At 39.4% G+C, this 15189-nt stretch overlaps 2 protein-coding genes across 5 annotated transcripts; both read left to right on the forward strand.

Moving 5' to 3' along the window:
* The first annotated feature begins 233 nt into the window (after positions 1-233).
* LOC126619985 (salt stress-induced hydrophobic peptide ESI3-like) lies at positions 234-1064 on the forward strand. Its single transcript, XM_050288441.1, has 2 exons — positions 234-455; positions 815-1064. Exons 1-2 carry the CDS (start codon positions 375-377, stop codon positions 896-898), a joined length of 165 nt encoding a protein of 54 aa, XP_050144398.1. The 5' UTR covers positions 234-374; the 3' UTR covers positions 899-1064.
* A 3272-nt stretch (positions 1065-4336) lies between these two features.
* LOC126619980 (interactor of constitutive active ROPs 2, chloroplastic-like) lies at positions 4337-9014 on the forward strand. 4 transcript variants are annotated; one of them, XM_050288426.1, is made up of 4 exons: positions 4337-4644; positions 6027-6125; positions 6720-6894; positions 7078-9014. In XM_050288426.1, exons 2-4 carry the CDS (start codon positions 6097-6099, stop codon positions 8734-8736), a joined length of 1863 nt encoding a protein of 620 aa, XP_050144383.1. In that variant the 5' UTR covers positions 4337-4644; positions 6027-6096; the 3' UTR covers positions 8737-9014. The 4 variants fall into 4 exon arrangements, with proteins under 4 accessions (XP_050144383.1, XP_050144384.1, XP_050144385.1 ...); XM_050288427.1 differs by having other exon boundaries at positions 4338-4644; positions 6723-6894; XM_050288428.1 differs by lacking the exons at positions 4337-4644; positions 6027-6125 and adding an exon at positions 6136-6282 and having other exon boundaries at positions 6723-6894.
* The last annotated feature ends 6175 nt before the right edge of the window (positions 9015-15189 follow it).

A 15189-nucleotide genomic window follows, 5' to 3' on the forward strand; every position in this document is an offset into this window, starting at 1 on the left:
TTAGGCATCTAGCAAGTGATGAACTGCTTTAATAGGTAGGGCATTTATTTTTAACTCATTGTGTTCCAAACTCAAATATAAATTAGTATAGAATACCATTTACACTCGTAAAAATAAAATTTTCTAGGCAGCTATTACCTAAAAGTATCATCAGAGCACCAAGCACATAATCCTAAATGATAAACCCACCAAAGCATTGTTTGGTGGAATGAAAGACACGTGTATTAAAGACAGGTGTACTACTGGCCAAGTAAACGTAGCCTTTGTTCCTGCGGTTTTCCACAACTAACTTTGCATGTTCATCTCATCATCTCTCCCAATACAAACCTTCGGCCACAAACAAAAAGCCAATAATAATTCAGTGAATTAATAAGATGGGATCCGAGACATTCCTAGAAGTCTTGTGTGCCATTTTTCTTCCACCAGTTGGTGTCTTCATTCGCTATGGCTGCGGGGTAAGTCACATCATTCTTACCATTTGTATTGAGATCGAGTTCTTTTACATTTACTATCTCAACTAGCGATCTAGTAATCTATCTAACCGAAGTTAGAATTTGTGATGCACACATTTGAGAGAAGAAAAAAAAAATTATCATTAGGTACATACAATTATGTATCTATCTTCATTCGGTAATTTGAATGAGTTAGTTTCAAAAATTACGAGGAAAAACAACTTTTGTTTATAAAAATTATGTGGTTATATTTCAGTCACATGATTAGAATTCATTGCATATAGTTTTATCTCTATCCTCACGTGGCTAGAGATAGTACAAAATAGTTTTATCATCGTCATTTTTATTTTGGGATATTGCAGGTGGAGTTTTGGATTGCCGTATTGCTGACGCTGTTTGGATATATACCAGGAATTATATATGCAGTTTATGTCTTGGTTGTATAAACTTGCTAATTAATTATTCAAGTTTTTATTGGATCAAATAAATGGCTTGTTTAGTTATAGGTATTAGATATAGTACAATGTACATTCATTTTTAATTAGTGATCAATTTGTGTGATGTGTGATCTGATGGACATATTTTAAGATCAAAGTCTTTCATTTTTGTCAAGTTTTCATCTCCCGCATGCTTATAAAAAACGCAAGAAGGTATGGGCTGAATGAAGCTTTGTGAATTAACCATCACGGGTGTTTCAGTAGTTGGGGAGAATTTCAGGCACACGTTGGTCTTGAGTTCGATTTCTAGTGTTGATGAATTACACACGATGTTGGTAAGAGAAATGCTAAAATGTCTCTGTAAATCTTTCCATAAAACTTACACATTATACATGTTTAATACTAATTGAATATTTTTTTCATCATTTCTTTTCTGATCAACGGATTCAAATTTGAAATTTTGTTTATATTGAGAAAAAAAAAATATTACTAAACTCGAGCTACAGTAATACTGATATGATGATAGTGACAATATAAAACAATCATAATGCAAAATGCAAGTTCGTTAAGCAAAGGCATTATTTTGTTTCCTTAGCAGTTGGAGAAATGATGTAATTTACAGACAAAGATCCCCACCTCCACCCTCCTTCCCTATCTCATTTTGATCATTGTACAAGCAACAAACCAATTTACGTATAAAAAATAAAAAACCTAATCGGATGAATGGATGACTGGGCTATGATACATCAAGTTGTTGTGGACATGTACGTACTAAATGCCCTCTCCCTTTCAGAGAAGTCTTAAAGTTAAAACAACAACCGAAGCCTTAGTTTCTAGTGCAACTTTTGAGCAATGAGTGCGACTTTCCCTTTGCTTTTCCAGATCGATCTTTTGCTTTTACCTCGTTCTGTTCGAGGATATGAACAAAATTATAACCTATTTTTATGATATTTATAAACAGGCGACCTTTTGCTTCCACTTACGTTTGACATGATAGAATTAAAGAAATGAATGCACCATTCTTTAATTTATATCGACTCATGCCATGCACACTGCGAGGACACTTGACAACGCTTTGATATAATGGGAAGGCTATCTTCTTTGTTTTTTTTTGCATTTTTATAAGCTTTTATTGTGGACTAAGTTGGTTGCCCATGTGTGCGTTTGGTGAATCCTACCTTTGGATATACTGTGGGTCTTGCTTGCTTCAATAATAAGTGTGATTCAATAATAAGGAATCGCACGCCTGCGTACGAACAACTGATTGTAGCATTAGCACAAGATAATTTTGTGTTTGGTTATTCATACGAGGCACCAGACACAAGGAGGATGAGAGATTTTGTGTGTGCAGTAAGACGATCACGTGGTCTCTGGGCGTTCACACCTAAGAATTCACTCAATGCTGTTACTTCAAAAAAATTAGAATGCTCAAAGCAAACATATACTCCATCCTAACACGAGAATATAGTGATAATAAATAACAATACTGAGATCTATGAGTTTGATCATTGGAATGACCGATTGTAGCAATAACACGAGAGAATTTTGTGTCCGAACACTTGTTTAGGGCATTAGACAAAAGGACGTAGGTTCACAAAGGAGGGGGGGGATTGAGCACTTTGAGTGTGTGATCAGAAAACAACATGATCTACCCATGAATTTCTCCAATAACGCTACGATTCATCATGCAGAAGGAACTATTTTCTAAACCAAATGCATTACTCCTTAATAACTGCACTGACTTGACAAAGCTAGAAAGCCTATAGTTTGAGCATACTAATAACTGCAAGTACAAAGTGGTTTGCCCATAATTGGTGCAATTTTTTTTTGTTGGGTGGGGGGGGACCCCATGGAAGAAAGGACCTAACTAGTTAGCTAATTACCAGCCATTTGTGTCTCGTAAACCCTAAGTAAAAGACTTAGCACATGTGATGGTTGAAAATGCATCCATAGCCTAATCAATCTATGTCTTATCAGTCATTATATATCAGTTGCATTGATCGGTTGCATTGACCAAACAAGAGTCCTAGGTCAAAGGAAGGACAAGAAAGTTCCAAGTAACAATTGGGGATCAACAAATTGGTGAGTTTATAGCATCCAATGGGCTCTAAAACCATTGAAGAAAACTTGAAAAAATTGAAGCTTTGAAACCATTGAAGAAAACTTGAAAAAATTGAAGCTTTGACAAATCCAAGTGTGTCCCAATTGCTTGTGCAAACCAGCTGTTTAGAGCTGTGGATATGTGAAGGATGATATGCCTTAATTCAATTAACTAAATTGGAAACATGGGAATTGAAAACTGAGAAGAACTAACATCTCTTCATTATTTTAAAGTAGTTATAATTTGAAAGTCTTATAAACACTATTGAAAATTGGGGTCATGAATAATCTCCGAACCTAATTAATCATGAATCTTTATTAAGTAATATTATTTCTGTCACCCCTAAGCTCTTTCACACTGGGCAGAAATATTGGGTTTGATTCTAATTTTATAAGAATCAAACTCCTGCAGTAGAACACAAAATTAGTTTTATGGGAGTAAAGGTTGGGGATTATAAAATAGTAGAAAAAATAGATGGGTTCCACTATGTTAAAATGTCCCACATCGACCGTATCAATGAGAAAATAAGAGTTTTAATATCATAACCCCACTTCAACTAACATCGAGGCCTTTTGTGATAAAACCTCACACCTGACGGATTGTGTAGGTGGTAATTACTAAGTTGGGAACAATATCGGTGTTGTTGGAAGTGGGCCGTATGGTCCGTCTCTTTGATAATTATACATGGTATCGGCCAAGGAGCGGGCCCGTACTATACTGCCACATGATGGGTGGGTCCCCTTGGCCCCGTGTGTAGGGTGGCTCCACGTGGTTGTCGATGTGTGGATCTCCCATGTGTGACCCAATGTGTTGAAATGTCCCACATCGATCGTATCAATGAGAAAATAAGAGTTTAAATATCATAACCTCACTCCAACTAACATGTGGAAACAAATTATTGGGATTACCTTAAGGGTTGGTTTGGTATTGTTTGATAATTCTACATGGTATCGGCCAGGGAGCGGGCCCGTACTATACTGCCACATGATGGGTGGGTCCCCTTGGCCCCGTGTGTAGGGTGACTCCACGTGGTTGTCGATGTGTGGATCTCCCATGTGTGACCCAATGTGTTGAAATGTCTCACATCGATCGTATCAATGAGAAAATAAGAGTTTAAATATCATAACCTCACTCCAACTAACACCTGGAAACAAATTATTGGGATTACCTTAAAAATAAGATGTTTTTAAGTCTTTACCAAATATTTTTTTTAGCTCAGTTTTTTTTATACCCACTTTTTATAAAAGCACCTCAGTACCAAACCAGTACGAGTACGCTATATATAATCACTAATCCACCCCATTTTTTGGATGTTGGAACTTGAATTAAGCTTTGCTCTTCACCCCAAACCAAAACTATTTGGGTAGCTGTAGCAATCACATAAGGTATACCCATGTGATTGGGGCGTGAAAAGCGTGTGAATTAATAGGCGCGTCAGGCATTGCTTTGTTCTGCTGCTCGCTTCCCTCCCTCCGCTGACAAATACAAAGAAATGGAGTAAAAGAGTGTCACTCACTTGGGAAATGGACACCCAGAAGCAGCTACCAAGCAAGCTCTAGGGTTTTCTGGCATTTTCAAAGCCAACATCTGCTAATTAGTACTATCCAACCTTTTGCAATATTAGCCACCCCAGTGAGAGGCAGAGATCTTTCTGGTAAGACCAAATGTCATGTTTTTTAATTATGTGAACGATATTCTAATTTAATCTAAACTAGGGAGCGAGGGATTCAAATTATATTTTTGTGTCATGGTTTTCATTGCAAAACTTTTCCCATTTTTATACTATCCTTTCAACTTGATTTTACTCTTATTTGTTCCCTTCTGTTGAAAATGTGTTTCCTTTTCTGGGTTTCAAGAGCTTGTTTTAGCCTATGAATTTCTGGGTCGTGTTGCCTTTTTATTGAAAATGTGTTAACTTTTCTGGGTTAATAGCCTTTTTCTGGGTTTAAAGAGCTTGTTTTAGACTAAATTTATGGGTTCTGTTGCTTTTAGTTTGTTGTTACGTTATATTTGTTTTTTGGTTTAATTTACATGTTTGGGAACTTGTGGTTCTGAATGAAAATGTGGGTTTGTGGTATTTTAGCTCAAAGTCTCTTACTTTGCAAGCTCTGGTTTCAAATGCAATCTCTGGTTTTTTGAAGAGTTACTGGAGAAGAAGAGCTTAAGCTTCTTCCTTTTCCTTAGTTTTTTTCTTTTAAAATGTTTTGGTCCAGAACATTTCTTTTTTCCTATTTTGCTAACCATGAAGCTCTGTTCCCAGATTCTCTCTTTAAGTTATTCATGTATTAATTTTCTGTAGATCTGTTGTTCGAATCCATTGTTTCGTAAATCTATGGGTTTCATTAATATATTGGTTCTGTAATTTACTATAATTTAAGAACACTTCTAATTTCATTTGCTTGCATTGCTGCTTTTTAAGGATATTATGTCCTAGTTTTTAATTTGCAGAAAAGGTTAATCAAGAAATATTTGGGTTTTTCATCAAACAAACAGAAATGGGGTTCATCTGTGCTCTGCTGGGCCCAGTATGCCCACAGTTAATCAGCTATTAACACAAAGACCCTCCTTTAATCATTGGCAATTTGGCATTATTGATGCAAAGTAAAAATTAACAAGCGGCAATCAGACGTGGCTAACTTTTGCTGGCCCCTTGTGTCTTAAATCATTTGTTTGGAACATAGTATAAAGGTGGGCAAAGGAGAAGGGCAATTGAAAAGGTTGTGATATAGCTTGCTTAATGATACTCAATGAATCTTGAAGCTGCAGCTTTCTTTCTTACATACACACACACACACACACATATATCTATTGACTGTTTTGTGGGATTGGTTGGTAGTAGTGGTGTTAGTTTTAGTGGGATTTCTTTGAAGGCAGGTATTTGTTTGTTTGTTGGGTTTTGTAGTAAAAAGGGATCTAAGGTGGCCATCTTTTGTGAGCCATTTTTCTTGTGTTTTTATTTGCATATATATATATATGTATGATATTCTCTTTGATGTTTCTCTCTCAGCCAATGATTGTTTCTCTGAACTACTTCAGGTGTTGTGGGTCAGGGGATTTGAAAGGGAGATCGAATTAGGACAACACAATCAGCGGTTATAACAAATAGATGTCGAAGATGCAGACACCAAAAGCAAAGTAAGATCAACATCTATTTGCGTCTTTTATAAGAACATTAACATTTGTTTGTTTAATGTTGTAGTGTGCTAATAATCACTATTAGTCTTCGAATCTTATGTCCTTTTTTGCAAGTATTTTGAAACATTGGCCATAAAAGCAACGGCGACACAATAAGGTAAGAAAACGAAACAGGATAGTCTTTAGAGTGATACATATCGTATTTGTATTTGGCCAATGCGGAATTCGTGCTATGTGCCAGTATCACCAGAATTCGTGTTATATTGTAAGAATCTTTTTTCTTTCCCTTTTCTGCCTAAATTATTCTCGCACTGTATCTGAAAGATCCTTGTTGGAGTTAGACTGCTATGGAATTTCTTCGTCATTTTCTAGTATATATCTAAGAAGCAGCTTGAGCAATGCTTGGGTGACTTATGCTTAATCAGTCCAGTTATGGGTGAATCCACTTGAAGCAAAATTGTATTTGCATCTATAAGTTGAATCTATCTTTTTTTTGTGTTTCGTGTTCTTGATGCATCAATTTGTGCAATTTCTCTTTATTTTTATTTTTTGATGCATGTCTTCTAATATTTAAATGCCTTTCCTAATCGATAGCAGAACTGGCTCTTTGGAAGTGCCTCAAAGGAGATCTCCAGTAACACCTCGAACTACCAAGACACCTGGATCAGAGCCTGATTCGATATCTTCTCCAAATATGGCAAAGAGGACTCCGAAAAACAGAAGTCCAAAAGTCATTGAGCGCAGGTCACCACAAAGCCCAGTACCTGAGGTATTCTTTTTGAGAACTTATAGCTTTGTGAATTATGGAAGGTTCTCTAGTGTTGCTTCTTATCATACTTGGAATAGCTAATGCATCCAAAACTGTTGAAGTGTATTGATCGTCTACCCTTTGATATGAAAATATCATAGTTTTAATTAGTTTACTGCCCCTTTCTCTTGTTTTGAGCTTCAGAAAAAACAACAGAAAAGAGTTTCAGAGTTGGAAACACAACTTGCTCAACTCCAAGAGGATCTGAAGAAGACAAAGGACCAGTTGAACTCAACTGAGTCACTGAAGAGGCGATCCCAGCAGGAGGCTGAAGAAGCGAAGAACCAGATATTAGCCATGTCTGCGAAGCTTGAAGAATCCCAACAGCAACTTATGGAACTTTCTACTTCTGAAGATGCTCGTCTTCAAGAACTTCGTATACTGTCTCAGGATCGGGATAGAGCATGGGAGTCTGAACTTGACGCTGTCCAACAGCAGCGTGCTATGGATTCTACTGCCCTGGCTTCTGCTATGAATGAAATTCAGAAGCTAAAGGGACAGCTCGAAAGGGTGGCTGAGTCTGAGGATGCCCAAAACAGGCATGCAGAGTCAGCATATGGTGAGATCCAGACCTTGGGAATGGAACTTTCCGAAACTTTATCTCTGGTTGAGAAATTGAAGACTGAGCTCAATGAATGCAAAGAATCTGAATCCCAGGCCCTAGAAGTTATACAAAGCACTCATATGCAATTGGAAGCCGCAAATGCAACCATAGAAATGCTCAAATCGAATGGGATGAAAGCCATGGAATCTTACAACTCCCTACCATTGGAGTTGGAGCAATCCAATGCTCGAGTTAAATCACTGGAGGGTCTTGTGAGCAAACTTCAAGCAGAACTGATTAATAGGAACGGAAATCATTTGGTAAACTCTGCAGACAATGTAAAACTTGTCAAGGAAGGTGAAGAAAATGAAGAAAGAAAACAGTTACAAGCAGAACTGAATTCTTTGAAATCCGAAGTGGGTCAATTGAGATCTGCATTGGATGCAGCTGAGGTCAGGTACCAGGAAGAATACATACAGAGCACATTGCAGATTAGGAATGTGTACGAGGAACTTGACACTGCGAAATCTGAAGCGTTGGAGAGGGAAGCTGAGCTGGCAGCAGAAATGAAGAAAGCAAAGGATCATATTGAAGACTTGAGAGCACAGCTAATGGATAAGGAAACTGAATTAGAGAGTACATCAGAGAAAAATGATGGGGTTGCCGTGAAAATTGAGAAAAGTATAACTGAAAATGAATCCAAAATTGCACTGGAGCTAAAGAAGTCGGAGACTGTAATGGTAGAGTTGAAGGCGAGTTTGTTGGATAAGGAGACAGAATTGCAGAATATAGCTGAGGAGAATGAAATGCTCAAGATGGAACTTAAAAACAAGGAAACGGAGAGGAATAAAGTTAATGACGATGCTGTTGTTTCGGCAGAAGCTGCAAGGGCTGCAGAGCGAGAGGCTTTGATGAAACTTGGCTATGCGACAGAGGAAGTACATAAAAGTACCAGGAGAGCCGCACGGGTGACTGAGCAGCTGGATACAGCACAGGCTGCAAATTCTGAAATGGAGGCTGAGTTAAGGAAGTTAAAGGTGCAGGCGGATCAGTGGAGGAAGGCTGCTGAGGCAGCTGCTGCCATGCTTTCAACTGGAAACAATGGGAAACTTGTCGAGAGAACAGGTTCTCTTGACTGCAACAACTACAATCCCTTGAGTTCACCTTATTCAGAAGACATGAATGATGACTCGCCGAAGAAGAAAAACGGGAATATGTTAAAGAAGATCGGCGTCTTATGGAAGAAGGGCCAAAACTAGTCGGAATTATGGGACAAGTTGCTTATCATTGCTCGTTATTATTTTGTTGGATTCAGTATGTTCTGTTGTAATCTTGACAGGTATTTTGGAGGGTACCCAAGTTTCGTATGGAGGTAAAGACCATGTTTGCAGACTGTATGTGGAAACTAGCGAACTTTTTAGAAGTCCTATCTCACCTGATGTATCGCTATGGATTAGACTTGATTAATGTTGTATTTTACTTTGAGTATTTCCATATATGTTAATTAAAGCACAATGCAGTTCGTATTTCATTACCATTCAAGGTTGCATTATGTTAATATTGACCTAATGCATCCAGTCCCTTGTAACGAACGGACCTTCCGGATTCAAACCGGACACTGTCCCTTTTCAGGACTAAAGGGTTCAAAATGCACAAGCATCTTTTCGCCTTTGCGCTAAATCTTCCGCCTTGTCACATAAAATCCGGGGTATGCTTTGTGTTGTTTCAAGTTTTGCATCTATGTTTCAAGTTAGAAAGATGAAGAAAGCAAGTGGTGGATTACCCTGGTGGATAGGACATTCCTCTTCAAATCACTTGGTCTCGGGTTTAAACCCTTTATGGCTCCTCTCCTTAGTGTAGCTTGGAGTTAGAGTAGTAATATCGCTTGTAACGAAAATTTAAAAAAAAAATGATGAAATGGATAACAATAGAAGAATATTTTGAGGGTCAGCTTTAAGCAACCTTCTCCTATAAATATAATAAAACGTAATTGAGAATTCTAACCTCAACGATAAAAGCATATGCTTCTCTCAGCAATCATGGGTAACAAAAGACCTTAGCATGAAATATTGTTCTCATTAATGATGGATATCAAAAGACCCGAGCATGCATAAATTATTATGCCGTCTACTAAAAGCAAATTAAACACAAAATATTTGGAGTTATTTTAATTCTTGGCGGAGAATTAGATGGAGATCTCAACCATAGAATACAAGCTGGATGGATGAAGTAGAAGAGTACATCCGGCGTGTTGTGTGACCGCCGTATGCCACTGAAGCTCAAGGGAAAATTTTATAGGACGGCAATAAGGTTGGCAATGCTGTATGGCACAGAATGTTGGGCGGTGAAGCATCAACACGTACACAAAATGGGTGTAGCGGAGATGAGGATGCTTTGTTGGATGTGTGGGCACACGAGAAATGATAAGATTAGGAATGAGGATATCCGAGGTAAAGTATGAGTAGCCGAAATTGTAGGAAAGCTGAGAGAAAATCGGTTACGGTGGTTTGGACATGTGCAAAGAAGGCCTACTGACGCTCTGGTTAGACGATGCGACTACGGGACAGAAGTTCAGGGCCAAAGGGGTAGAGGAAGACCTAGGAAAACTTTGGAAGAGACTCTAAGAAAAGACTTAGAGTACTTGGATCTAACGGAGGACATGACACAAGACCGAGCACAATGGTGTTCTAAGATTCATATAGCCAACCCCACTCAGTGACTTGGATTTTTCAAGTCTCCAACCGAGAAGTTTTCCTCACTCGGGAAATTAAGGGAACACTACCTCAACCTACATGCTCAACTCACAAAGCTTTAACATACAAGCTTCAACAAAAGAAGAATTCAACGAACTTAGTGAAGAAGGCTTTGGTGTATTTAACACAATACGTTGAAATGAAGCAAAACTTATTTATTGATATCTCCGATAAGTTACAAATATGTACATATACATGAGTCAAAATAAACAAACAAGAGAGAGCATTCACAAAGGTTGCTTAGGAGAAGTCTCAGCAGTCGGTAGAGCCCCAGAAAGAGAAGGTACCGGAGGGTGATCATTCGGAGCCTTAGTACTGGACAGAACCCTAGAAGGAGGAGGCATCGGAAGTTGATCATTTGGAGCTTCATTACGCGGTACAGCCCCAGAAGACGAAGGCAATAAATGTCTTTGGAACAAACCCACAAACCTCTGATGATCAAGTAAAATCTGACCATCAGATTCCTTCATCTGGTCAAGCTTCTTCTTCATGTTTGTAGCATAGTCATGTGCGAGCCGGTGCAACTGTTTATTCTCATGCTTGAGCCCTCTAATCTCTTGTTTGAGACTTATCACTTCAGCCGCCAATGATTCAACTTGGCGGGTTCGAGCAAATAGGCGTTGGGCCATATTAGACACATAACCTGCACACTAAACATTAAGAGCCAGAGAATCCTTAACAGTGAACTCATCAAACCGTTTGGAAAGTAGTGTGTTATCTTTGGGTGTGAGAAGATTCCTGGCCACCACCGCAGCGGTCATATCATTCTTCATCACGGAATCCCTAACGGTAAGAGGACCAGTAGGGGATAAGAAGGATGGGCGTCATATATAGTCTGGAGAAGGCGTGTCTGCCTCTTCAACAAGGTTCAAGTCAAAACGACGGTCGGAGGGGCCAGACATTTTCAAAGGTGTTAAAGAGAGAAGAGGTCGGACAAATCAAGATCTTAGAAGTGCAAGAATGGAGCTTCTACTGGTGGAGATTCAAGTGTGCTTTGGAACTTAATGCCAGCCTCTATAAAAATCTGCACTCGACGGAGCTTCAGAAATCGAAGAGGCGCTTGCTCAGAAATCGAAGAGGCGTTTACTTTCTCAAAAGCTGGGCTGCTCAGAAACCACGAGGGCCAATCTCAGAAATCGAAGAGGCGTTTGCTTTCTCAAAAGCTAGGCTGCTCAAAGACCACGAAGGCTGATCTCAGAAATCGAAGAAGCGCTCGCTTTCTCAAAAGCTAGGCTGCTCAGAGACCACAAGGGCCGATCTCAGAAATTTGAAGAGGCACCTGCTTTTTCAGCCTTGTCAGCACCTGTCACATGTACACTCAGCTTTGGGAAATTACGGGCATTCTGTCGAAGATTTCTGGTGAAGTATAAAGCACGTGAATCTTAATGTTCAATCATCCACTTTCCACACGCAACATCAGCTCATGGGTACCACAGATAACTTTGCCAAAGATCTCTGACAAAGTTTAGACATGTGAAGCTTGCAGCTCCCACTACATCGCTATGACCAAGAAGGGTAAAAGAATAGCAAAGAAACAGCACTAACAAAGTTTAGACACATAAATTTTGAAGGTCTAGCTACCATATTATTACCCACAAGGGTAAAGGAACAGTACCACTACTGGATAATTGGAAAGTCCCTGTGTGTCAACCTCTGTGCTCCATGACAAAGTAGACTAGCAAACATGCCCAACCTTTACTCACAGTCGAGAAAACACTCCCAACAAGATTGTTTACTCCAAACTTGAAGAGGCACCGCCCTCCAAATCTCGAGAGTCAGACTCCCAACATAATTACTTTCTCAAAAATTGAAGAGACACCGCTCTCCGAATCTCGAGAGCCAGATTCCTAGCAGGATTGCTTTCTCAAAAATCGAAGAGGCACCGTTCTCCGAATCTAGAGAGCCAGATCCCCGACAGGATTGCTTGTTCGAAAACCGAAGAGGCACCGCTTTCTCAACTTAGAGAGCCAGATCTTCTTGGATAAAGCTTGTCTGTAATCTTCACACGCAACATCAGCTTTCCAGATACCACAGACCACTTTTTCAAAGTGCTCTGACAAAGTTAAAACACGTGAAGCTGGCAGCTCCCACTACAGGGCTATGACCAAGCAGGGTAAAAGAATAACATTACTACTTGTTGTTAAGGATACTCCTATATATGTCGACCTTCATCCTCAACGGACAGGCAGACCTGCAAAAATGCTCAACCCTTCCTCATATCTAAGAGGGCACTCCCAACGAAGCCTCACGAAATACTCAGCTTTCTTTCCCCCTCGATAATACCTCTGCATACAAGCTACACCAGAGCAAAAATATTTCATATCATCAGGGTTAAAAGCAAGAGTATCCCATATCATGATTTTTCCCTATCTTTTCCTTTTGCCTTGTTCTTACCTGCAAGACAAAGAAAAAGAGAGCAATCAGTCAGCACTTGGAATCAAGCTTTCAGTCAGGAACTGACTGCTTGGAACCCCTTACCTGATTACCTACCTGTCATTGCTCTCGAGTAATCATCTTCAACATCTTATGCTTCCAAAGAAGATACCACATCTGTTTGAGGAACAGATAGGGCAAATGAGAAGGATACAAGGAAGCATGTGGAGACAAGCGTAACAGAACACGTGTCGATACATCCACTACTCTGTCAACAGCAAAAGTATCCCATATCAGCAGGGTCGAACGTACTCTAGATTTGATGGACTTGTTTTGACCCTCAAATTCCTCAGTCAGCCTTATACTCTAGAGGAAACCAGAAAACCCTTCAGCCCAGTTCAAGAATAAGCCTGTGGAAAGTTACTTCTTCAAAAGAAAAAATATCTCATATCATCTCTTTTCTTTTTTCTTCTCTTTATCCTTCATGCTGCCTGCAAGATAGAGATAATGAGAACAATCAGCCGGAACTCGAAATCAAACTTCTGATCTGGGACTGATTGCTTAGAGCTCTGATTGCTTACCTTATCTGTCACCTCTTTCAGCAGATCCCCTAGTTCGGCGACTTAAGGGACTCCTACTACATGGTTTGTATCGCGCTTGACCAAGCCTGAAACTACAAGTAAGCTTCAAGTGAAATTGATACATTACCTTGTGCATCTCCAACAGTTAAAGATACCACAATTGGATGGAGGAAGAGTACTTCCAGAGAAGATGCCACATCTACCTATGAGACAGATAAGGCAAGTGAGGACGATACCACACTTCGGTACTTAGAAGTTCGTGATTACTCAACGGCTTGTATCTTGCAAGTCCCCAACTGAGGAGCTTCCCTCACTCGAGAATTTAGGGGAGCACTGTTTGTACCATACTTGACCAATCTCGAAACTACCAAGCACCGATCAACGTTACACCATCAAGGACCCAGAAGAGTTTCCCTCCAACCATGAGGCCAATCACAGAGCAACATGTGTCGACATCAGAAGCCAATCATAGCACGACATGTGCCAACATCGGAAGCCAATCATAACACGATACGTGTCAATGTCAGAACAAGGTTAGAAACTCTCTTCTATAAAAGGAGATCATTCTCCCACAATATTTCCTAATGTCATTTGTACTAAATCATTCACTTGTACTCACTAAAGGAGAGCTTGAACCTATGTACTTGTGTAAACCCTTCACAATTAATGAGAACTCCTCTACTCCGTGGACGTAGCCAATCTGGGTGAACCACGTACATCTTGTGTTTGCTTTCCTGTCTCTATCCATTTACATACTTATCCACACTAATGACCGGAGCAATCTAGCGAAGATCACAAACTTAATACTTTCTGTTGTACCAAAGTCCTCACTGATTTTGTGCATCAACAATCCTTAAGTCCTTACTTTTTTGCGTTGGTAATGGATAAGTTAACATGACATATTCAAGATGATATTCCTTGGTGTATGCTTTTCCCAAACGATATAGTGTTGATAGATGAAACTCAGAAAGAGGTAAATGCGAAGCTTAACCTTTGGAGAGAAGTGTTGGAATCAAAGACAGAATATATGGAGTGTAATTTCAGTGCAAATGGAGGCCAAAATAAGATAGGGGTGAGGATTGGAGATCAGGAAATACCAAAGAGCGACCGTTTTCGCTACCTAGGATCTATCTAGCAAAAGAACGGAGAATTAGATGGAGACCTCAACCATAGAATACAAGCTGGATGGATGAAGTGGAAGAGTGCATCTGGCGTGTTGTGTGACCGTCATATGCCACTGAAGCTCAAGGGAAAATTTTATAGGACGGCAATAAGGCCGGCGATGCTGTATGGCACAGAATGTTGGGCGGTGAAGCATCAACACGTACACAAAATGGGTGTAGCGGAGATGAGGATGCTTCGTTGGATGTGTGGGCACACGAGAAATGATAAGATTAGGAATAAGGATATCCGAGATAAAGTAGGAGTAGCCGAAATTGAAGGAAAGATAAGAGAAAATCGGTTACGGTGGTTTGGACATGTGCAAAGAAAGCCTACTAACGCTCCGGTTCGAAGATGTGACTACGGGACAGAGGTTCAGGGCCGAAGGGGTAGAGGAGGACCTAGGAAAACTTTGGAAGAGACCCTAAGAAAAGACTTATAGTACTTGGATCTAAAGGAGGACATGACACAAAACCGAGCGCAATGACGTTCTAGGATTCATATAGCCGACCCCACTTAGTGGGAAAAGGCTTTGTTGTTGTTGTTTGTATTTTAATTCTTGGATTGAAAGTGGAGTTATGCTAAAGCTAAATCGAATATTAAATGAGAAATGATAAACACACATCTTTTTTTCTCTTTTTATTCACTTGTTTTTTTTATATCTTGATGTTGGATTAAATCAATTAAACATGAATAACGAACAAAATTAAACACGACTGTGCAGGCAGATGAGAAAAAGTGTGTTCATTTCCCATTCAAATTCTTTTGTAAATATATTTTTCTTCTCAATGCAGGAATATTTGGTCCCATTAAGTATTTGTTTGATTGGGATCAAATTCCTAAA

This window comes from Malus sylvestris, chromosome 4 (assembly GCF_916048215.2).
Source record: "Malus sylvestris chromosome 4, drMalSylv7.2, whole genome shotgun sequence".
Classification (NCBI taxonomy): domain Eukaryota; kingdom Viridiplantae; phylum Streptophyta; class Magnoliopsida; order Rosales; family Rosaceae; genus Malus; species Malus sylvestris.

Excerpts from the sequence above, each read along its gene's own strand:
- LOC126619985 (XM_050288441.1), top strand. The coding sequence starts at position 375 with ATGGGATCCGAGACATTCCTAGAAGTCTTGTGTGCCATTTTTCTTCCA. Across the intron at positions 456-814 it reads TCATTCGCTATGGCTGCGGG|GTGGAGTTTTGGATTGCCGT; the intron begins GTAAGTCACATC and ends GGGATATTGCAG.
- LOC126619980 (XM_050288426.1), top strand. The coding sequence starts at position 6,097 with ATGTCGAAGATGCAGACACCAAAAGCAAA. Across the intron at positions 6,126-6,719 it reads ATGCAGACACCAAAAGCAAA|CAGAACTGGCTCTTTGGAAG; the intron begins GTAAGATCAACA and ends CCTAATCGATAG. Across the intron at positions 6,895-7,077 it reads CACAAAGCCCAGTACCTGAG|AAAAAACAACAGAAAAGAGT; the intron begins GTATTCTTTTTG and ends TTTGAGCTTCAG.